This window comes from Dichomitus squalens (assembly GCF_000275845.1).
Source record: "Dichomitus squalens LYAD-421 SS1 unplaced genomic scaffold DICSQscaffold_3, whole genome shotgun sequence".
In the NCBI taxonomy this organism is placed as follows: domain Eukaryota; kingdom Fungi; phylum Basidiomycota; class Agaricomycetes; order Polyporales; family Polyporaceae; genus Dichomitus; species Dichomitus squalens.
The window spans coordinates 502,480-523,641 of record NW_006766885.1 but is presented as its reverse complement, the minus strand read 5'-3'; the positions used below and the strand labels follow the sequence as shown (position 1 = coordinate 523,641).

The following is a 21,162-nucleotide window of genomic DNA, read 5'->3' as shown; positions in this document are numbered from 1 at the left end:
CAGGGGCCAGTTGGTTATGCGGGGCGCCCTGATAGGAGGTGAGTATATGCATGGTAAATGTCCCAAAAATTACATGCGAAGCTCGATATCGATCCAACATATTGATTTTCTTGCTCGTGGTTTCGAATGGGACCCTATTTCCGCCGTGAGATTACCGATCGCGTTTTCGAGGGGCCACTGGGAGTGCAGCCAAGCGGGGCCGACACGAACATTTTCTGGCATGAGGTGGACTAGGCCATGCAGAGCCTGGCGGCAGAAATGAAGGCGATCCGCACGACGAGTGTAATACATTTCCTCAAATTCCTCGACGTACTCGACCAAGAGAGAATGAGCAGGGGGTCGCAACTTGATGCGCGTCTTCAGCAGGAGCGAGACACGAGCGCCGGCAACTAACTTGCAGAAGTGGCCGTAATACTTCGGTTTTTGGACCGCCCATAGAAACCCAGGTAGCATACCATAGACATAGTACATAAACTCCCAAGCCTTATACCCACTGGAGATCTTCTCAGCGGGGTTTCGAGGAGGGCGATCGAAAGACCCAGGGAGGTAGAGAGATGCGTCGCCAACCAGTTTTCCGTGCGCCTGCCAAGTGTCGTTGTCAAGGAGACAAGCCCAATCCCAGTCAGCCACAGAATCAGAATCAGATCGTTTGAAGTTGCCGCGCAGAAGTCCAATAACAAGCTCAGTCACATTCAGCGTCAGCAAGTGCATAATGTCGGCAGGGAAACTCCCCGGAAAACCGATGTTGACCGGAAGACCCATGAAAATCGAAGGCTTCGCGATGCCTGTCTCGAGGCGCTTAGAGTAATACTGAGACTGGGTTTGACAAACCAGGACCTCTCCGAGTTGACGCCAGTACCGCTCCGAGCCAGTCTCGGCAGTAGGAGGGGGGTAACGAAGCAAGTAGTCCGGATGTTGGCTCCCGCGTACTCGCGCGTAGCTCGGATCGGCCGGTTTGAGCATGGCTGGATAGTAGTGCCCACCGCCGCCAGGTTTTCGCCGTCCCTTCAGAGGGCAAAAGAGACGGCAACCATGTGCCCCAGAGTGTCCTACCAGACCATTTATGTACGCCATTGCAGGTGTGTCGCCAGTAGCAAAGAAAATGATGGGGCGCGAGTGCCTGATCTTCTGCGCATGAGAATCCCAGATCTTGAGGGGGGTGTTCTGAAGCGCCGCGACGTGATAGAGACCCGGAAACAGGAAAGAGTCGACAATCTTCGGTTTTTTCGGCCCAGGTATAATTGCCCCCGGAAGTACGTAGCGCTTCTTGTAGCGCAGGTCAGGAGCGAGATCGAAGAGAACCCAGATATAGATCCAGCAGTCAGATTGCTTCGACTCATAAAGCTGGGCGCCGTCCAGAGAGAACATTAGTACCAGATCATCCTCTCGGATAGTCCCAGCCTCGACATGTTTCAGGTACTCCTCCGCAAAGAAGACATCTTCGGCGACCTCGACCATCTTGTGGGCATTTGCCATACCCAACAAACGCTCCATTACCTGCTCGCGATATCGCATACGTTGCGCGCAATGTCGCGATCGGTAGAGCGCCTGCACTTGTGGACCCAGGGGGTTGGTCTGGAACGTCCGACGGGCCACGCGTTTGTTGCCGCGCATCTCGTAGCGCGGCTCATTACAGTCCGGGTGAGGACAGTGATCCAGAGCGGCGAAGGGGCCTGTGTATGCTGCGCAGGTCTCCGGGCACATGTCGGTCACGATGGGTACCACACCGCTGAGGTCCTCCACGATTTTTTGGATGGCCTCGTAGGTCGGCAGAGAGAGGTCTGGCATGAATTGCATGACCGAGTCCCGATTATCCCGGTACGCCTGCTCCGAGTGACCGTTGATGATGAACTGTCTGAGGGCCAGACGGAGCGCATGGTTTTCGGGTGCATTGAGGTCTGGTAAGTCTCCATCCTGGCCCGGATTACGCATGCGTTCGATTACCCCTGGATCGAGTCCGGAATCCTCGAGAGACGCATTTTTGAGGGCCTTGACAAATTCCATCGCGTGTTGAAGCTCCTCTAGCCTCGGCTTGGGCAGCGAGCCCGTCTCGTCATGAATGCCGAATTCTGGGTCGTCGATGGGGGCGTCCTCCGTGCCCTCCGGACGAACAGGGGAGGAAGGACGGGGGCTCGCTTCGGGTCGCGGCGAGAACGGGGGCTCCAAGTCCTCGCCCTGGAACGGCAACGCATCTTCACTGATGTCCTATATTGTCTCTCTGTCAGCGTCCTGGCAGAGAACTGAACGCCCCAAGACCTGGATGTGCGAAAGCTCTCCTCTAAAAGGAGCTCGAATCCTTCACCGAGACGTCTCCGACGATCATCGAGGCGCTCATTCGCCCGCATCTCGCATGCGCACATCATATTGACATGGTTCGAAGTTCGCACTTCGGCACTTGCGCGACTAAATGTGCACTTACGACGTCTGGCTCCTGTGGACGTGCGCGTGTGTTTGTTTCAGATATGGCTATACCGCTCCCAGAAGAGGAGGAGGCCACTCCCTCTCCCTGTGGCACCTAGAAAACCAACTTGGTCATTCTTTCATTGCGCAGATGACGATATATAATTGGCTACCTGGTTTTGGTTCCTGCGGCGCTTGGTAGGACGAGCCTTCGCCGAAGACGATTCAGTATCCCCTGGGCCGTCGGGCGCGAGGGCTCGTTGCAGAGCCTGTTGCAAAGGCTTGTTGCGATTGTCTTTGTGGCTGTAATACGTAGCCCGCGACACTCGGTGGTTCCGGCCCCTGCAGTGCGGTAGACAGTCACAGTAGTATTTTCTTTCCTTGGGCGGCATATTGAAGCGGTCCCGAGCCTTAATGCAAGACGGGTGCCAGTATAATGGTATGCAGCGTGCAGGACTCAATAGGGCGAGAGAGAGAACCGACAGAGGGCGAGAGAGAAAACCGACCGAGGGCGAGAGAGAAAACCGACAGCGAGCAGAGATCTTACCAGGCTGAGAGACTCCGACACGCCAGACACAATGCTAAGCAACTAAATCTATTGTATAGCTAAAGACACCTAAGCTAGGCTATAGGACAGCGCACCAGGTTAGAGACACGCACGTCCGATCGAGCCACAAGAGAGCTAGTTAGAGACGTCACTTGAGCGCTTAACGCAGCTCGTCCAATCTAAATCAGCACAGCACGAGCGCATACAGCCGAACACGACTTCTCCCGTCCTATATCGACTGAAATCACGCACGTTCTCACTGGGGCTGAGCGCTGAACGGATCACCTGCTCCTCGCACCAAATGTCACATGGCGATGCTCGTAGTCGGCTCTCAGGCCCTCGAAACCTCAGACACCCTTCTTCTTGTGCCAGCCGATGGACAAGCACTGCATCCCCGACTCCAAATCGGCACTATGGGAAGTCGAGCACAGTAGACACCCGAGCGCGCCAGCTCGCGTTACATACTTATAAGACATCGCGCCCCTGTGGTCCTCCTCCCAACCTTCCGAAATCATGGCCTCAAATACACGTGAGTCTGTCTAGTGAGCCTCCATGACTCAGATCTTAACTCATACGCCCTCTGCGTACAGCTCGAGTAATACTTCCCGACACGACAGCAATGACTGAAGAGCCTAGTCACATGCCACCGTCGCGCTCTCCAACCGCTCGCCTATTTGGCGCTGGCAAGGGCCTCCTCGCTGTCCCTCCTACTGCCAACCATGGACCGCCTGTGTACGTTCCTGTTTTGTCAACATCACCCATCCAGAACAATGGTGCATATATGTCGCGGAAGTGTACGCCCACCATAAGACCGTTCGCGCTGTAAACCTTCTCACAGCATGATCAGGGACCCAGGAAGACCAGAACAACTCTGATGAAAAGGAGCGGAGGAAAGCCATGAACGAGCTTGTTGCGTCCTGGATGGATCGTCTACAGCTGATCAGTGTCATCGTGTGTTTTATCATCTTTGTGACAGTCTAGTTCATGAGCTGACTGGGTGTCTAAGACGACATTCTTTGCTGCGATGGAAGCGGAACTACTAGGTACAACAGCACCAGACCCGGGCGACAATGCAAGCGAACCCGTCGTCAGCCAGCTTGCAAATGCCACGCTCACCGGGGCACTGGTCATGCACGTCTTCGCCGCCATCCTCGCCTTCCTCGCCGCCTTCTTCCTTATCCGGTTCAAGCTCACCGCCGCCGTACGTGAAGAGCACAAGGTCGAGTCTGGACTCGCGTCTGGGGCCGCGAGTGGAGCGGGAGTTTGCGTCGGGAAAGGCGCCGAGCCAGCGTCGGGGTCTCGTAACAGCACGACGAGTAGCGACCCACCGATATGGTCGTCGAACCCGCATCTCGAGCAAGTAGGCCCATTTCGCCGCGGACAGCCACCGACTCACCTACTGGACCATTGTCACTCGCTGTGTATGTGGCTATCTGCGGTCGGCTTTGTGCTCGCTCTCGTTGGCGTGCTCGCGTTTGCCTGGTCCAGGCTGGCGCTGAGCGGAGGCGTCTTTGCGTCAGTGTGCATGGCTGTGTGTCTTTCCACCGGCGTGGCTGCAATCTTCTGGCCGGCATCATCTGCTCACGGTTGAGGGGCCTTCTATACTTCTTCTCCGCATAATGCCTATACGATATCCCATGAATAGCTCTAAAACTGAGTCTCGGTCTGCATATACCCTATCAATCATATAACCTAATAAGGATGCTACCCTCGTTCTCTGCACATAATTCTACGACCCACACGTTGCCCAAATGAACCCTTCCCACTCCAGCCTCGTACTCTTGTGACAATGTGTCGATGGAGTCTACATGTACTAATGACTCACATACTTCCTTTATCACTCCATTTTTGACTCCAGGCGAGTAAACCTTCCCCTACGAGGCCAAGAAACAGCGTCTTAGAGGAGGAAATGGGAAACGCCAGACCTTGGCGATGGATCTCACGTGAGCCTTCATCCGTTCACACAGTTTACTCAACAAATTCTTCGGACCAATAGTGAGCATATAGCAAGACGCGCTTCGGGGAACATACACCTGTAACCTAATTCCACAAATATACCTCCCCTATTCTTCACAGCTGCGGCTACAACAAATCTCCTTCATCCTACAAGACATCAAGCAGACGTCTCCACAAACCCAACTAGTTGTAGTTGTAGGTGACGGGGGAGATGACTCCCAAACCGGTATTAGCGAGCTGCTCGAAAGCGCCTTCAGACAGGTCGATATGGCCGACGGCACAGCTGGGGCACAGGTCAGCGACGGTCACTTCGACGGATCTGCCCTGGTCTGTGAAGCAGGTCAGCGAAGGTCCTCATTCAGGGAGCTGCAATATGTGCGCACATTGCACGCTCATGCTACGGAAGCAGTTTGCACCCGAGGCGTACTCGGAAGGGCTGAGCGCCACGACGAAGTCGCTGTTCTGGAGTTGGCGACCACAGGCACCGTATCCGCCGGCAGGCAGGTAATAAGTAGCTACAAACCGCCATCGTCCATGTCAGATGCGTTGGCAATGTCAAGGGTTTGAATATACAGACCTTCGCCGGTGGTAGCATAGCCTTTGCACACGAACAGAGCGACGGCGATGGCAGCAGGGACAAGCTTGGTGAAGGAGAACATCGTGGCAGTTGGAATGTTCAGGGAAGAGCTGACTGTTGCGAGTTGGGTAGGGTCGGTATGTGGAATGAGCTTCTGACAGTCTGCAAAATGCATAGACGGTTCTTTATACCTCAAGTGGGCGACTACCCTACGCCGTCGGACCCGCTTTAGGCTCCCCGAAACGGAACGACGTCGACATGCGGACGGACCTAGCCAGCACGAGCGGCGTATTCGGGCCAAGATCGAGAGCCCTGTCGGCGCATAGACGCGTTTGCCACTAGGAACCATCGCGAAGGCATGTGTACGTCGCCTATTAGACCAACAGCGGTCGGTACTGGTCGGGGCTAGCATTAGGTCGACCTAGCAACAACTGAATCAGGGTAGTCTCTATCATAGCCAACATATCCACCTACCAATCGACTTCTGACAATTTATCCTTCTGACATTTTCTTCGGATTACTCGACGATGTTCTCTCGGCGAGGAAGCGTCTATGGTCCAAAAGGTGTGCATTCTGAGCTAAGGCTAACGGTGTATTGCCACGAATGTGGTGCCAAGACGCAGTCAGTATACTTGACATGCGCGCCCCGATGCCTACGGTCCTCCCTCAGATTAGGCGAGTGGTCTGGACATAATATGCACCTTCGCATGTACCAGATCTCGGAGCAATGTAGGAGGCCCAGAGTGACACCCAGATTCTGATACTGTACTCGGTTGCCTCGACACGACACCTGACGTGATGTCATCTACGGCCCGAATTGCACTCCTGTCCAAAACTTGCTCACTGTGTGTGGTCATGAACGAAGCGAGCTGCAAGCAACAATGATCCAGCGCCCCTTCTGGGACCATAATGCAGCGCGCAAGTGATGCGCCCCTCGGCCGGAGGCATGCATCGGCGTTACGAAAGAGCGTCTTCCTATGCGCGGCCGAGAGGAGGCTAGAAATCAGTCAGTGGTACGAGTCTGCACAACACTCTGGGCGGCCGTTATCCTCAACGTTGAGCGCAGACGTGGTCAAGGGAGGCTGCAACCAGCCAGGGCTGAATATTCCAAATGTTAGCGCCATACCTTAGTTCACACGCGGTGACTAGAATGGTACCCACACCGCGAATCAAGACCCAGCTCGTTAGGCTGAGGTCGATGCTGCCCAGCTCGAGGCGATTGAGTCCAGGCGCTGTATCCATGCCATATTGCGCAAACCCGAAGTTGCCCGGCGGTACCCCTTTGGTGCGCCCGTGCATACGCCGCGGCCATCCCACGAACAAGGCCTCCTGCAGACGGCACCACGCGGTCCATGTAAGCGGATACAGCTTGTGTCCTCAAGCGCCTCCGATATGCGACGTCGGATCTGTTCTGACTCTGAGAAAGGTGCCGCTATGTAGGAGGGGCGCTGTAGGTAATTCCTAATGCAGTGCCGTTGTCATATGTACGAGCGGTGGCAATCACGAGTATCGTCACATTCGTACGAGGGTCGAGCACAAAGCCACGGATATCGTACCATGGATAGCCCTGGTTGACTCTAGGAACCCAAGCACATCAGTGAACGTCACAAGGCATTATCAGCAGACCTTCTACTTCAAATTGTATCAATGCAGTCACCTTCGTGTGCATCTCCTGCTTAAACCTGAACAGTCTACTAAGGCTGGGAGCTATGTATCCAGAATGTTCTCTGTCATGATCGCAGAGCGCACAGTCACACATTTTCTCGAGTCGTCAAGTTACGGTGGCAATGTCTGTCATTTGACATATATTGGGTCTCCAGATGTGTGCGAAGGCTTGAGCGACAAGTCTGCACGTTCGCAACCCAAGACTGCTAGAGGTCATTAGTTGGCGGCATTGCGAAAAAAAAGGCTCCGATCAGCTAGGCGGTTCAGCCTTTCACAACAGTCATGATGCTTTGTGCCTGGGGGTTATAGTAGTAAAATCTGAAGAAATCCATTGCGGTATATCAGCACGAGCCAACCAAAGCGCAAGTCGAAGCACTCATTTCGCACCTCTCAGAGCCTCCCGTCGAGGGTATCTCGGAGTGTCACAGCTAAGCAAAATCCAACGAGGTTTGAGCCACACGACGCTCATGGCGAGTCGTGGCTCTGGCGAATATCTGGTTTCCAAAGAGGATCGATGCTGGGGTGGCGTCAAGAACAGCCGAGTGGACCGACGGCATTCCAGCTCAGTCCGTACTCAACTTGGGTGCGGATGAGAACGATGCGGTGTCATGAAGCAGTTGAACATGCAATACACATGAACGGGAGAGTGGTTGAGTTTCGAATTCGAACGAGATCGAACGAGAAAGGGATCAACGGGAAGAGCGGCCCGATCTTACATAAGCATTCTGGGGTAATGTAAAGCCGAGATGATCATTCTCAACGTCTCGCAGTCGCTGGCCGGTTTGAAGGCGTTTCATCCCAACCTTCTGGGCGGATCTTGACGCGGACGTCCAGACCGTATGGTATGAAGGCTCTGTTGGTCGCTCTTGACTACTGTGTCTAAGTGTAAGTACAATGACTCGGAATCTCCTTGGGCCAATCACTACTCTGGGCTGTTTCCGGCACCGGACCGGAGACATCAGGATGCACATTCTGCAGTCAGCTGCAGCAATCTCCTTCTCTCGCTCGTACTGTTGCGCTCTACCTCGCCCTGCGCCTCATAGAAAAATGGGAAAGAACAAGAAATCCTCCGTCCCGCCAGAAGAACACCTCCTACTCCCGCAACACCCTGGACGCCCGAACCCTGCAAGTGCGCCCATCGTAGACACGCACACCCATCTCCTCTCCACCTACTCCTTCTACCGCAGCAAGTACAAGGCGGGCAAGTATGAAACGGTTTATGAACTAGTGCGCGCGTTGTACGAAGGGCGTGGCGTAGAGGCGATTGTGGATGTGTACTGCGAAGCTACAGAAGACAATACTTGGCAAGAAGTGGCCGATTCCGCTCTGACGGAGGAGGATAGACGAGAGAAGTGGGGCGGCTTAGAGTATTGGTTCGTGATGGGTACGTAGTCATGCCATATGTCGCAGTCGGCTGCCAATCGACTCAACGACACACGCGCTCCATATGTAGGCGTTCATCCGTAAGCTATCCCAAACCATACCATGGTATGTAGACGGAGTGCTAACCATTCTCAGGCATGAAGCGAAGGATTACACAGATGCGATCGAGCGCAAAATGTATGTCGTACCGTGGGATTGTCCCCTATGCCAATGTGACCCAACCACGCCACAGAATAGAGGCTATGTCGCATCCCCGGTGTGTCGGATGGGGCGAAATGGGTCTAGATTACCATTACGATAACTCTCCGCGCGAAGTGCAACAAAATGTATTCATCCGACAACTTAAGCACGCCGTCCGGCTGGGGAAGCCTCTTACGATACACACTCGAGAGGCTGAAGAAGACTCCGAGCGGATCCTCAAGGAACATGTCCCGAAAGACCATCGGGTGCGTTTGACACTCCCATTTCGCCTACCTTGTAGCGCGATGCCTGACAGTATTTGGCGAATAGATACATATACACTGTTACACCGACTCGCCAGAATGGGCCGCTCGCATGCTCGAGCATTTTCCCAACCTATACATCGGAATCACAGGTCCGTAGAGCTTTCCACTGTCCTGGTTCACCACCACAAAACATGATCCATGATATCGGACATAGGCGTCATCACGTACTCGACAAATGTCAACACCTCCGAGGTCATCCGCCGAATGGCTGCTTCGTCAGGTGCAGAGACGCCCCTCCGCATCCTCCTCGAGACAGACGCTCCCTTCATGACCCCTTCAAACATCTACGACTCGCTCAAGGGTCTGAAGGGCCGCTTGCCGCACTCGCACTCCGCCATGATCCCTTGGACTGCTGAGTTTGTAGCCGGCGTGGCCGACGAAGCGGCTCCGGAGGGTGCAGGTTGGGACACATTGAAAGTTATGCGCGAGAGCAGAGATAATGCCAAGAGAATGTATGGCGTTTAGAGTTTTCTGTGCGTTAGCCGCGGCATCTTTGTTGTGGCGTCAGTGACATAGATGTATCAAGTTTCTCCGGCATGCTCTGACAAACGTGTGCTTTCTTGCTGGTACCATGTGAGTCTCGGCCTATGCTGCAGGTGCCTAGCGTGGTGTGAATAATTCACGACCAGAGCTACGCCTCTCGAGCTAGAGCTAGTGGGTCTGGACGCCATATGCGCCTCAACACATCGGACTTGATGCACTGCCGTGCGCCCCTTTTCAGTCTTCCGGGTGTTCTGGCGCGTTTCGTTCCTTGTTCATCATTTGCATTCTATACTTTCTGACAAAGACGGCTATGCACATGGCTACCACTACTCGGTCCACCTCGTGCGCTGTCGCCGACGGAGCGCAGCGGGGAGCCGTGAAGACAAGACTAGTCTCTTTAGTTACCGCCGGTCCAACTGCGAGGGAATGGCGTCAGAGCACTAGAAGCGCTAGATTTAGACAGATAGGAACGCACACGGCGGGTCCAGGGATGGGGTAAGGGGCGCTGGCGTTGTTGTAGACATCAAATACGATTCCGGGGCTGCAGGTGTGGTTCGTTTCAGCGTCACTGCACTTCGTAGCGGCTCATTGGGCTTACGTGTCGGCCGTGTATGCGCCTGGGAAGGATACAAGACCCGAAGTCGGGAACGCAGCACCAGAGCCGGTGACCTCGATCTGGATGCAGGACGGGTAAACCTGCGCGCCGGGGTACACGGAGGCAGCGTGCAAGGCGATGCTACACATGTCCAGGCATCAGATACCAGACTACGATGTGAAATAGAGAGCCCCTACATCTCGTGTCGAACAATGTACTGGCCAGCCTTGAGCTTGGATGGGATTGTAAAGGTGTAAATAGAGTCCGACGCCGTCAGCAGGTCGGTCGCCGCCCACTTCCCATCAGAGGTCTTGCCCGCCTCCGCAATCTTGAACCACACCGCGCTAAAGGAGTGGCGTCAACGTGAGCGTGCACGATGTCACGGTATGTAGACTCACTCAGTGCCCGGCAGCCACTTGGTAATGTCGCTTGGCGCCTCGGCGAGGTACGTGATCATAGGGCCTACATGTCTAGGGCATAATTGTCGTCAAATAATGAGAACGATGAGTGAAGGTGATAATCTCACGATGCAGGCCAGGTCGTCCAGTTCAGTGCGACCTGAGATCCCGCTGCGACGGTGGCATAGATGGGCGCAGGCTGAGTGCCCACAACACCTCCATCCGAATATCCATTACACTGGACGCTAGAATCAGAGATGTTCATCAGCAACGCCCAGCAGAGAGATAAGGGAAGTCATCACTCGATGAGAGAAAGGTCGGTGACGGGTCCTAGTAGGCCGCAAAGGTTCAGCGATGCACATCTACATGGAGTATGCCAATAGTAGCACGTACCATTGCCAGGTATGGCACGGATAATCCTTTCGGGGGGCGGGTTGTAGTACGGATCAGAGAACGGTAGGTATCCAGTGTAATGAGTGCTGCCAATGACAACGTCCTGGACGTAGCCGTGTGCCTCAACAGACGTGGCTGCAAGGGCAGCGAGGACGAAAGCCGAGATGATCGCAAACATGGCTGTTGAGCTGCTGTGAGCACAATTGGCTTGATGTCCGATCCTCCCCCTCCCGCTCTTTTATACCTGAGACAAGGACTGGTGTGCTGCAGGCCGATTGATTCTCAGAGTTGGGATCACGGTCCGGTGGTGCATATGGTGCGAATGCACGACCACCGTCATAACCTGTCAACATAAAGTCTAATCATCACGTTCGACTACCAGGGGATATCCGCATAGTGAGTACTGACCCTTTCCGCGGGAGTCTCGGGGGTTCTTCGTCGGTTCCGAGCGTCATGGAGACAGAGCAAAGTGCGGGCTCTAGTGAATTCTGCCGCAGGCTTCGCAACACGCCTATGCAAGGACGTAACAAATAATCCCCCATTGCTAGGCTATATGGGTCCGTTATAATACTGCTCGAAAGTTTGGTAGCTTAGGGCCGGTAACACCACCTTAGATCATGGCCACTGCTTACAGCATAGCGAAGTTAAGTCATAAGTCAGCATCACCATGGTTGTCGAGCGAGCTTCACGAATAACTACTCACAATAATAGCGTCGCTGGACAGTGCATGTACACCTCAATGCATTGATACTGTTGGCGGGAAAAGTAGAGGACGTACCTAGGAAACATCTCGCCTAAACTAGCCGATTGCAAGTTCATATGACATTCCTCATGACCGGGACGGCAACGGGTATAGTCGTGGCCGGATAATTACTGAGTCTCACCTTGATTCACGGTGACGACACTTAGCTAGACGTCCAGGGAGCTTTGGCTGAGCGTACAACGTGCAACGGGCACTGCAGTTTTCGAGCGCTTCCTGTATACTTCAGATCACGATCGGCGGGTTCGTAGATTGGAATCTTACCTGCACTACTGGCTCTGGCTTTCCACTACGGCTAGCTCGAGCTTTCCACCAATAGTCGCGACCGCCGAGCGTGCACACAACGACATTACGCAACATACACTCTGACGAATCTTCCATGTCAAAACTGGAGCAAGGGCTTGTGGGGGCCGCGGGCCAGCAAGCTTTCTCCGCAACAAGTTGAGCCTACCGCGCGCGTATCGACTTGGTGCTGGCAAAATTGATCAGAGGGATACTATACCGAACGTTTGCCTTGGACATGCTCAAGACTGGGATTCAGCATGATTGGCAAGCGCAGCCGTGATGGTACGTGTTGTTGCTACCGCGAGACATTTCCAGTAGGCACGCCGCGTCGCATTTCAATCGGTATCGTCTGTCATAACACCGTTGCGTGCCATGCGAGGCCTAGAATGCAGCACTAGCACCTGCTCAAGAGCTCGGTGGCTTTCTTTGCGCGCTACTCCAGGCGGTCCGTCTAAGCGGACCTCGGCAGTTTTTCGAAATCGCTTTGAGGTGACGGTCAACGCCCACTAACACCCACAGCCCATCTAGTTCGAGCAAGGCGGAGAAGGGCCGCTTCCTGACACCGATCGGACGAGATGATCTTGTGGATATTCTGCGTCCTCCTCCCATTCAATCCCGGCTCCTATGCTAGTCTACAGAGCGTCGGCGGCGTCGTACCGACCCCAAGTGCCCATGCAGTTGCTCGGCGCATCATGAGAATCCGAAATCGCGAGGTCGAGCGGTTGCTCATGATCATGACTAGCATCTGGAAAGGTGCGCCTCGGGTCAAATCACACATCCAAAACAGTATTGGAATTGACTTCGACTTGGACCAGGAGGCCTCTTGCTCCGGTGCGTCGCTGGGTCAGCGCACGGTATAGCCGCTCTTTGTCTGCATGTCGGCCACCATATGAATTCTTCAGGAAACATATATTTGCAGCGAGAGTCGCCGATCATTGTATAAAGCCCTGCAGGTCATCTCGGTGGAACGTCAGGATCACAGTCCTACCCAGCACTTCCACAGCAGCAGCTTGGCTTACGTCTTACGCACTTCTACACCACTTCCTCCGACATGTCTTTCAAAGCCCTCATTGTTGCCGCCGTCTCCGCTGCTTTCTTCGGCAGTATTCAGGTCTATGCCGCCCCCGCCTCCGACAGTGCCCAGACTTACTACGGTGATGGTGAGCCCCTCGCCGTCCTTTGCACGTTCGGTGTCGCTGATTCCTGCTCACCTCTCCAGCTACCTCTTATTATCCCGACGGTGGCCTTGGAGCTTGCGGAGCTCCCAGCCAGAACACTGACCTCGTCGTCGCCCTGAGCGCCGACCAATACGATGGAGGTGCTAACTGCTGGCGCCACATTGGAGTCCACTGTAAGCAAAATGTGCCTTATGTTGAGATAGTATCTAATGCCAGCTTTTTCCAGACCAGGGCCACTTTGTCGATGCGACCGTAGTGGACCTTTGCCCGGGCTGCGCGTCGGGGAGTATCGATCTCTCTCCCGCAGCGTTCGAACAGCTCGCTCCCCTCAGCGCCGGTCGCATTCAGGTGTCCTGGGATTACGAGTAGATAGTCTCCGCGTGGTTCATCACACATGTATTTGTGATCAAATTCACTGCATGGAAAACCACCCCACAACCGAATATCAGGTCGCTCGTCTAAACTTTGAACAAATAATACTTGGACTTCCTGCCGATGTGGAACTGCATCCCTCGCAACACCGGGTCGGCTGTCACAATAGGAATTGTGTGTCAAAGTCGGGTGGATAGTACTACTGTGAGTCGTCTTCGCTAGTCTCCGACGCAACGGTAAGTATGACACACAGGTACCGTGCTCGAGCATAACGACAACCTCAGCTGCGGGACTTCCCATCGCAGGCAGCAACATCTTGTGGAGTACTTAACCTGAGGTTCGGACCTTCTCCCGACAACCCCGGAGCTCGAGGGACGCTCGAGAAGTAAAGAAACATAACGTACTTGCGTCTGTTCTCTCGTCCAGAAGCTGCTGTACCCGACGAGGCGTGCTCAGTGTCGTCATCGCCAATATCGATGGTCACAGGACACGTATAGTGTGCCAATCGGATCATGACCCGGCTGAACGAGAAGGAGTCCCTTCGTTACTGGGCGACAGGACGAGGGCCGATAACGAGATCTTCGTGGGACATGGGTACATACGCAACGGTAAAACCTGCGGGTATACATCTTGCGGGATGCTCTAGTGATAATTGTGAGGATACTGTAACAAACCGCTAACTCATTGCGCGCGCCCGCCAGCCGCCATCAAGTCTGTCTAATAACCCCTGCACTTCCTTCACTGCACCTTTGCGCTCGCGCCTGGCTGCCTCCCACTCGCCTTCCGTAGTGATCGCATCCAGACGCAGGAGGCTCTGCAAGAGCAGCTCGCCGAGTCTCACATGCTCTCGGCCGAGGTCGAGTGACCCCGACGGCGCTGCGGATGCAGGTTTCATGGGTAGAGCGGGCACCTTCGGTTCGGGACCGACATGTGCAGCTGCGTGCGCAGGCGCGAGTGCGTCCAAGAAGGCGTCCACGTCTGGCTGAAGAGTAGCCCGAACCTTGTCGAGCTCGCCCCGAATCTGCGAGATGGTGTTCTCCTCCGTGCGGGGTGCCTTGTGGGCCTGAGCAGAGGAGGCTTTCGACGAAGGGGGCTTGATGGGCTCGCCGCCGCCGACGAGGGCTATGGTGCTGCCAGGCTTGATGCCATAGGCGGAAACTGGGATATAAAACATGGGTGACGTCAGCGCAGAGTTCGTGCAGGTCACAGGGCAGAAACGAGCACGGTCAGACGGGCAGAGCGCGAAACGGGTGTGGGGGTGACGGCATGGGGCGACAGACACAGCCTATCAGCGTGGAAGCAGGTTCGGAAGAGCGTCCGACCTGCGCGCCAAGCACCGTAGCTCTATGCACGGAGATGAAGTCGAGGGGCACAGCGACTCGGGATCGATCGACGGGGCCGTCCGCGTAGCCGAAGACGCGCGGATGCTGTGGAAAGCCAACTGGACAGCGAACACGTACTCGGCGCGCTATCGTCTTTCATCACAGCTCCGGCATGGATGAGCTTGAATGAGCCACTCGGCAGCTGGGTATAGTCGGCGATCTCTCTTCGGAAGTCACCCAGCTTCGTGTTGGGTGGGGGGACAGAGAAGTGCAGCCTACGCAGCGCAGGGATGGTTACCGTTCAGAGGATGGAGTGAAAAGGCAGGCGGTGGACAGATGGTTGCGGCCGCCGCGTGGGGGAAAGAAGATGGGACGGTAGTACGTCAGAGGACTCTGTACGGGGAGAACACGGGCTGTGGACATACCTCTCCCGACCCCATTTTACAACGAGGCTCATGTGCTTGCTGTTCGCTTTGGATGATCCGAGGAGGTGCTTCGCCTGTGCGTATGCGAACCTTGCGAGGATTAGGAGGAGGGGGACGAACGCTGGAGGAGGCGGATGAGGACCGAAAATGAATTCGATGTAGGGAGGGCATACCGAGGTGGATGGGGGAGAACAGGATGGGCAACGATAGCGCAGCTGTGCGCTGGGAGGGAAACACGTTGTCGGGCAGGTTAGCCACAGGGCGGGTGGTTGGCGGTGACGGTCTCGTAGTGGCCAGCGGCGCTGTGCAGTAAGTAAAGCTATTAGCGCGGGTAAGCAGCGTGGTAAAGCCCTGCCTTATGCAGCGTTAGTAGCCTTTCAAACTCAGAAGCAGCCCAAATAACCCCGGCTTTTCCTGTCGAGTGATGTCATCCAAAGTATAATGAATCCGCGCCTCACCGCAAATTTGAATTGATCTTGCGCACCGATCTATCCTACCGCCTTAAGTATATCTCCTTTTCTCCCCCCATCCTCCTCCCTCTGCCTCAGCCTCCCCTCCCTACGCCCGACAACGGCCAAGACCTCTCCTCCGTGATGTCCAACCCTCCCCCACACGATGCAGGCTTCGCCCGCCCGCCCCCTGTCCCCCTCGCTGCACGCACCCCCTCCGGAAACCCGAACCGCTCCGTCACCGGTCTGCTCAACAATCGCAACAGGCCCGTCGGGTCCACCCCAATCCCGCCCAGTCTCCAGGCAAAGATGGCCGCCGTGAGTCCATCTCGTTCACGTCCCCTCTCATCGCACATTCATCTCCATCCCGTTCTCCGTCGCATAATCTCGTCTTCCTCCATTCCGCGCTTGCGCCCGTCCTAGTTCGCAAGTCGCGCACCAAACAGCTCCGTCTCCGTCGATTCTGCAACTTCTGCCCTCAAGAACGTGAGCCTTAACGACAAAGGCGCGTCTCCGCCACCTGGCATGTCTCTACGCGGGCCCGCCTCCTCTCCGGGCGGACGCCCCGGCGCCCCAGGGGCTGGCGGATTGGCTGCTCGCCGCCAGGGGAAGGCCATCCCGAAGTTGAGCGTGATGGATATAGGGCTGCAGAATGCCGGTCTGGGAGGCGGTCGTCCCAATCAACAGGAGGAGCAACCACAGAGACGGATACCTCCGAGCACGTTCTCTACCCCGTTCGCCAACTTCGGGAAGATAGTGTGAGCTGCCTCTGAAGTCCTAAGCTTCTATCCGGCCCTCTGACCCGAGATCGTAGGGACCCATCAGGCGCCCTCAATTTCAGCGGGAAGGCAGTGCTACACGCCCAGGGTGTCGACTTCTCGAATGGATCGTCTTTCGCTATCAACATGGATCAGCTGCAGCTGGATGAGGAACTGGGAAAGGGAAACTATGGTACGGTCAAGAAGGTTCTACACAAGCCGACGAAGGTTGCGATGGCGATGAAGGTCCGTACACATCCCCGATGGAGGAGCACCGCTGAAGTCAGAGACTCACCAATCAACAGGAGATCCGGCTGGAGCTGGACGACGCGAAACTCAACGGCATCCTCATGGAGCTGGATATTCTCCATCGCGCTGTCTCACCAGAAATAGTCGAGTTCTATGGAGCGTTCTTCATTGAATCGTGAGTCGATAGCGTTTGACATAGAAGCGACGCTTACGCTAATCGCATCACATCCCGATACAGATGTGTCTACTACTGTATGGAGTACATGGATGCCGGCTCGGTAGACAAACTGCAAGGCGACGGCATACCAGAAGAAGTCCTAGCTCGGATCACTGCGAGTATGGTTCGAGGGCTGAAATTCCTGAAGGACGAGCTGCAGATCATCCATCGAGGTAACTATCGACGTGATATAGCGTCCAATGCTCTGTGCTCATTCTCCTGAAACAGACGTGAAGCCGACGAACGTCTTGATGAACAGGAGAGGTCAAGTGAAGCTGTGTGACTTCGGCGTCTCAGGTCAACTAGAGAAGTCGTTAGCGAAGACAAATATCGGGTGCCAGAGCTACATGGCTGTACGTATATCTCCAACGCTGTATATTCCTCTTGCTGAGGTCACTGCGGTGCAGCCTGAACGGATACGGGGCGAGTCGCAGAACAATCTGGGGACGTACACAGTCTCGTCGGACGTATGGTCCCTGGGGCTCTCCATGATCGAGATGGCTCTGGGGCACTATCCGTACCCACCAGAAACATACGCGAACGTGTTTGCACAGTTGACTGCTATCGTGGACGGTGATCCACCGGAGCTCCCAGAACATTTCTCAGCTACGTCGAAGGATTTCGTGGCGCGTTGCTTGCACAAGATACCCGAAAGAAGGGCAACATATGCTGAGCTTCTGGTACGTTCTCGTCTATGAACCTTCTTTTCACGCCATGGAAGGCTACCAGTACTTTCTTGCTCACAATATTTATAGGAACACCCCTTTTTAGTTGAGGACAGTACTCGAGAAGTCGACATGCCCGCCTGGGTCGAGAGCGCCGTTGAGGCCCGACAAAATCGTACCCGCGAACAGATCCAAGCAGCTCAGGATGCCATGTCATGAGCCCGACGCACTCCACGATCCTTAACGTATTCACGGGGACTACACTGCGCCCATATGCGCGGTTGCGGTCTCCGCCGGCCCTATACACACCTTCACCTCCTCGTCTCGCAGAGGCATGACTCCCGAACCCACAATTCCTTTATTCCTCTTCCCGAATCTTCTTGCCTACGCGGGTCCCAAACGCGGCCTGCCCGCCGTCCGCTATTCACGAGGATCGTCCCGAAGCACTGTATGTGTCGTACCATATTCTTCGTCCTGCCGTTGCCTGCCGTCCATCGATCCCCAAGAGATAACCAACCGCTGTTTCCATATCAACCGGGGCAGTTAGCAGCTGATTGCAGATCATGGCGAGCATAGACGACAAATGGTCCTCGCCTCGTCAGACTGATCGACGCAGGTTGATCCGGGCCTCAGATTCACACGCTCATCTTCGCGGCGGGTAGTGGCCGGGCCGATGACTCGGGTGCTCTCGCGCACTCCACAGGCTCCGTCCGCCTTCTAGGGCGTATGGGTTCCTGGGCGAAGTCCTAGTGATCGCTAGACTTGCGGGCCTAGGGTATATGGATTGGGCTAGTTTATTCGTCGCTTGGTACACGGTCTTCGTGCCCACTCTCGAGTCATACACCGTATCCCCCACAACCTGCGGCGTTGTAGCTTCCAAGCTTATTGTATAGTGCACATTTGTATGTATAAGTACTGTACCCACTCGCCATCCGTGCAGAGCTGCGTTCGCCGGCGCCGCGGCTCCTCCGGGTTATATATAATGTACTCTACATGCGCTTCAGACCTCGTGTGTTTCTGTTGACCCAGGACGAAGTAAGACTCCGCCGGACCTTAGAAAGCCCCGGCTTCGCTCAGCTATTTATGATTGTCGCCGAAGGCAGCGGAGAGCTCAATCAATGGCCATAAGGGTACGTTAGACTCAGAGTTTGGGTACTGCCTCCAGCCACGTGATCTATAGAGTTGACACGTCCGCGACGCCGCGACGGTGTGCGCGGCATACGTCGTTCGCGGTCGGTCCTTCGTTCTGTCCGTCTTCCTCACCCTGTGGGCTCTGTTTCTTTTGTTGCGCATATCTTGCTACCATCAGTTTCTGGCGGTACTGTCAGTTATCCAGCGATACGTGCATGACAGCGCCTTTCTAGCTAGCTCGCAAACATGTGGCTTACAGATGGTCAAAGTGCGTGCCCTAGTCCGCTGTAAGGGACCCATGTCCCTGTATTTCGCATACCCCCGGATCATCTCACTGTGCTAACAATACATATCGTCGTTGCGCAGAAATCGGTGTTGCGCTGACGTCGTTCGGTGCCCTCTTCATGCTCCTTGGCGTCATCCTGTTCTTTGACGGAGCACTACTAGCTTTGGGAAACGTGCGTCTCCTTGCTTCTGCGTATGCATACTTCTGCTCATTAATCCCATCTTCCGATGTCTCTCTGCCGCCGGTGCTACTATGGCATGCTGCCCTTCGCCGTCACAACTCCTCGGTCCTGTCTCGGGATCGAACGCCAAAATGCTCCACGGTGGACGCCCTCCTGTACACGCCCCAACGCCCCTGCCTCGACGCCCCGACTCCAAACGCGATGCACAATACAGATACTCTTCCTGTCCGGGCTGACGCTCATCATTGGGCCCTCGAAGACGTTCTACTTCTTCGCGCGGAAACAGAAGCTCCGAGGAACGGTCTGCTTCATAGGCGGGATCCTGCTGGTGTTCTTCAAGTGGCCCTTCGTAGGGGTGATAGTCGAGACCTTCGGCTTCCTAAATCTCTTCGGGTGCGTCCCCCAAACCCCTCCTTCACTCCCTCTCCTCTTGCGCCTCCGCACCCTCCAAGCGTGTGCCCGTGCCCGTTGCGCACATCCATTCCTTGCGCCCCTCACGTCACCTCTTGCTCTTCAGGCTAACGTGTTGCTTCGTCCAGGGACTTCTTCCCAGTGATCTTGACGTTCCTCCGCCAACTGCCGGTCATAGGCCAGGTACTGTCATTGCCTTACATACGGGACGTGCGTATACACATCCTGCCAGCTGCCGCGTGCCGCTGAGGCTAACTTACGGGCGTTCGATTCGACAGGTTGCGGACCGCGTCGCGGGCTCAAGGACGTCGATCGTGTGATTCTAGACTATTGTTCATGTCCAGTGTTCTACAAGATGATTGGTATGGCGCCGCGAAGCGCGACTGCCGTGTTCTGCATACCGAGGGCTCTACCTCACACCACATGCTGCGGTCCAATATGGTGTGCCATGCATGCCTATACAACGCGTGACCGTCTACGGCTGATGGATCCCTGCAAGGCTATACGTGAGCACAGTCCTCGATTCGTGTCCAGATGCAGAGTACTACTCCCGTCGTCTGCCTGCGGGTACCGACACCGCAGTCTGCGCGTGCAGTCTAACTTCGTGCCCAAAACATGTGGCAGTTACCCGTCGACCGCAGCCCCCTTCACTTCCGGAGATATGCACCGCAAGTATCTGAGCGTTTGCGCAGCCTCTGAGCGATGAGCGTGTTCGCTCGTTCCCGGACGGGCAGTCGTACCACCACGTACGTGCTCACTGTAAGCCGGTGCAATAGGTCTGGGAAAGGAACGCGGGAATGACCCTGGATCTCGTTCTAGCACTTGGAGTATTTTCCGGCGCAGCAAGTAAATGCCTATATGTATAGCCCGCCGTAGCGTCTAGTCGGCAGTTAACGTTGGTAGTGTGCCTGCGTGCCGACGTGGAGCGACTATCGCCATAGCATGATTGTGACTAGGGACTGTTCGGCGTTTGTCGGGCCTCGGGATGTTGCTCAGAATGACTAGTGAGGTAAGCGTACGGAGCCGAGATGTATGATGGCTTCGACATCGGACCATGTTCGTTCTGTTGTACTATTCATGAAAACATTTTGGTGTATGCACATATAGGGCGTACTCAATTTTCAGGTCGCTGGCCCGTTGCTACCCAGGACGACCTAGCAACGGAGAGCCACCGTGACAAGGCAGTGCGGGCGAGCCCCACTTGCCGCTGCAAGTGTCCTAAGCCGTGCCGTAGGAGGCCGTGAGCGGAGTCCGAATAGAGCACGCTCCGTGTTGCGGCTCGGGCGTCTCACAAGCCAAATCGGGATGTCTATACTGCTTGATGTACCTTTCATCCGTCTTCTACCATGGATAGCCCCTATATCTGTAGTCTACTGTATGTACTACGGGTATTTGGGAGGATGGATTAGTCCACGTCACTAGTGCTTGTCACTCACACGAGCAGTAGCAGTTTGGTGACTATGAGGCTCAGTCATACCTCACGAGCTTGCATAACGAGAGCATCAGTCATTAGCGTGCACAAGTACACCGCGCGAAGCATGCACACTGAATACAGCCAGTTCTCTCTTGC

At 55.2% G+C, this 21,162-nt stretch overlaps 9 protein-coding genes across 9 annotated transcripts; 5 read left to right on the top strand and 4 right to left on the bottom strand.

The window, feature by feature from the left end:
* Positions 1–69: 69 nt before the first annotated feature.
* On the bottom strand, positions 70–2,028 carry DICSQDRAFT_50857 (uncharacterized protein; the record flags this gene model as incomplete). The annotated part of the gene is made up of 1 exon (XM_007361740.1): positions 70–2,028. A coding segment is annotated over one exon (1,959 nt), but the record flags the coding sequence as incomplete, so codon positions are not given.
* Positions 2,029–3,566: 1,538 nt separating this feature from the next.
* DICSQDRAFT_177821 (uncharacterized protein) lies at positions 3,567–4,710 on the top strand (the record flags this gene model as incomplete). The annotated part of the gene is made up of 3 exons (XM_007361739.1): positions 3,567–3,741; positions 3,795–3,898; positions 3,954–4,710. The coding sequence occupies 3 exons, from the start codon at positions 3,567–3,569 to the stop codon at positions 4,536–4,538; spliced, it is 864 nt and encodes a 287-aa protein (XP_007361801.1). The 3' UTR covers positions 4,539–4,710.
* Positions 4,711–4,939: 229 nt separating this feature from the next.
* Positions 4,940–5,700, bottom strand: DICSQDRAFT_98769 (uncharacterized protein). The gene is made up of 4 exons (XM_007361738.1): positions 5,672–5,700; positions 5,481–5,594; positions 5,287–5,418; positions 4,940–5,232 (listed from the first exon to the last, which is right to left on the bottom strand). The coding sequence occupies exons 2-4, from the start codon at positions 5,560–5,562 to the stop codon at positions 5,087–5,089; spliced, it is 360 nt and encodes a 119-aa protein (XP_007361800.1). The 5' UTR covers positions 5,563–5,594; positions 5,672–5,700; the 3' UTR covers positions 4,940–5,086.
* A 2,256-nt stretch (positions 5,701–7,956) lies between these two features.
* DICSQDRAFT_132695 (uncharacterized protein) lies at positions 7,957–9,562 on the top strand. The gene is made up of 6 exons (XM_007361737.1): positions 7,957–8,529; positions 8,599–8,608; positions 8,664–8,705; positions 8,761–8,974; positions 9,039–9,123; positions 9,189–9,562. Exons 1-6 carry the CDS (start codon positions 8,193–8,195, stop codon positions 9,497–9,499), a joined length of 999 nt encoding a protein of 332 aa, XP_007361799.1. The 5' UTR covers positions 7,957–8,192; the 3' UTR covers positions 9,500–9,562.
* A 352-nt stretch (positions 9,563–9,914) lies between these two features.
* Positions 9,915–11,081, bottom strand: DICSQDRAFT_166212 (glycoside hydrolase family 61 protein; the record flags this gene model as incomplete). The annotated part of the gene is made up of 8 exons (XM_007361736.1): positions 9,915–9,933; positions 9,993–10,058; positions 10,116–10,253; positions 10,310–10,456; positions 10,511–10,582; positions 10,639–10,755; positions 10,813–10,840; positions 10,904–11,081. The coding sequence occupies 8 exons, from the start codon at positions 11,079–11,081 to the stop codon at positions 9,915–9,917; spliced, it is 765 nt and encodes a 254-aa protein (XP_007361798.1).
* Positions 11,082–13,181: 2,100 nt separating this feature from the next.
* Positions 13,182–13,495, top strand: DICSQDRAFT_51074 (Non-catalytic module family EXPN protein; the record flags this gene model as incomplete). The annotated part of the gene is made up of 2 exons (XM_007361735.1): positions 13,182–13,299; positions 13,353–13,495. Coding segments are annotated over 2 exons (261 nt in total), but the record flags the coding sequence as incomplete, so codon positions are not given.
* Positions 13,496–14,030: 535 nt separating this feature from the next.
* Positions 14,031–15,473, bottom strand: DICSQDRAFT_79083 (uncharacterized protein). Its single transcript, XM_007361734.1, has 3 exons — positions 15,246–15,473; positions 14,959–15,095; positions 14,031–14,656 (listed from the first exon to the last, which is right to left on the bottom strand). Exons 1-3 carry the CDS (start codon positions 15,275–15,277, stop codon positions 14,175–14,177), a joined length of 651 nt encoding a protein of 216 aa, XP_007361796.1. The 5' UTR covers positions 15,278–15,473; the 3' UTR covers positions 14,031–14,174.
* A 401-nt stretch (positions 15,474–15,874) lies between these two features.
* DICSQDRAFT_79080 (kinase-like protein) lies at positions 15,875–18,581 on the top strand. The gene is made up of 8 exons (XM_007361733.1): positions 15,875–16,012; positions 16,118–16,452; positions 16,509–16,698; positions 16,758–16,876; positions 16,940–17,091; positions 17,147–17,271; positions 17,326–17,598; positions 17,674–18,581. Exons 1-8 carry the CDS (start codon positions 16,004–16,006, stop codon positions 17,800–17,802), a joined length of 1,332 nt encoding a protein of 443 aa, XP_007361795.1. The 5' UTR covers positions 15,875–16,003; the 3' UTR covers positions 17,803–18,581.
* Positions 18,582–18,813: 232 nt separating this feature from the next.
* Positions 18,814–20,317, top strand: DICSQDRAFT_98754 (Got1-domain-containing protein). The gene is made up of 5 exons (XM_007361732.1): positions 18,814–18,982; positions 19,081–19,172; positions 19,396–19,574; positions 19,721–19,802; positions 19,871–20,317. Exons 1-5 carry the CDS (start codon positions 18,961–18,963, stop codon positions 19,910–19,912), a joined length of 417 nt encoding a protein of 138 aa, XP_007361794.1. The 5' UTR covers positions 18,814–18,960; the 3' UTR covers positions 19,913–20,317.
* Positions 20,318–21,162: the final 845 nt, after the last annotated feature.

Bases quoted from the DNA above. Each gene is read 5' to 3' on its own strand.
- DICSQDRAFT_98769 (XM_007361738.1), bottom strand. From the start codon at position 5,562: ATGTTCTCCTTCACCAAGCTTGTCCCTGCTGCCATCGCCGTCGCTCTG. The intron at 5,419-5,480 runs GTCTGTATATTC...GGCGGTTTGTAG, and splicing joins CTATGCTACCACCGGCGAAG to CTACTTATTACCTGCCTGCC. The intron at 5,233-5,286 runs GTGCGCACATAT...CCTGCTTCACAG, and splicing joins CCGTAGCATGAGCGTGCAAT to ACCAGGGCAGATCCGTCGAA.
- DICSQDRAFT_132695 (XM_007361737.1), top strand. From the start codon at position 8,193: ATGGGAAAGAACAAGAAATCCTCCGTCCCGCCAGAAGAACACCTCCTA. The intron at 8,706-8,760 runs GTATGTCGTACC...ACCACGCCACAG, and splicing joins GATGCGATCGAGCGCAAAAT to AATAGAGGCTATGTCGCATC. The intron at 9,124-9,188 runs GTCCGTAGAGCT...TATCGGACATAG, and splicing joins CCTATACATCGGAATCACAG to GCGTCATCACGTACTCGACA.
- DICSQDRAFT_79083 (XM_007361734.1), bottom strand. From the start codon at position 15,277: ATGAGCCTCGTTGTAAAATGGGGTCGGGAGAG. The intron at 15,096-15,245 runs GTATGTCCACAG...TGCGCTGCGTAG, and splicing joins GTAAAATGGGGTCGGGAGAG to GCTGCACTTCTCTGTCCCCC. The intron at 14,657-14,958 runs GTACGTGTTCGC...TTTATATCCCAG, and splicing joins GAAAGACGATAGCGCGCCGA to TTTCCGCCTATGGCATCAAG.
- DICSQDRAFT_79080 (XM_007361733.1), top strand. The intron at 16,453-16,508 runs GTGAGCTGCCTC...CCGAGATCGTAG, and splicing joins GCCAACTTCGGGAAGATAGT to GGACCCATCAGGCGCCCTCA. The intron at 16,877-16,939 runs GTGAGTCGATAG...ATCCCGATACAG, and splicing joins GGAGCGTTCTTCATTGAATC to ATGTGTCTACTACTGTATGG.
- DICSQDRAFT_98754 (XM_007361732.1), top strand. From the start codon at position 18,961: ATGTGGCTTACAGATGGTCAAA. The intron at 18,983-19,080 runs GTGCGTGCCCTA...GTCGTTGCGCAG, and splicing joins GTGGCTTACAGATGGTCAAA to AAATCGGTGTTGCGCTGACG. The intron at 19,173-19,395 runs GTGCGTCTCCTT...TGCACAATACAG, and splicing joins CACTACTAGCTTTGGGAAAC to ATACTCTTCCTGTCCGGGCT.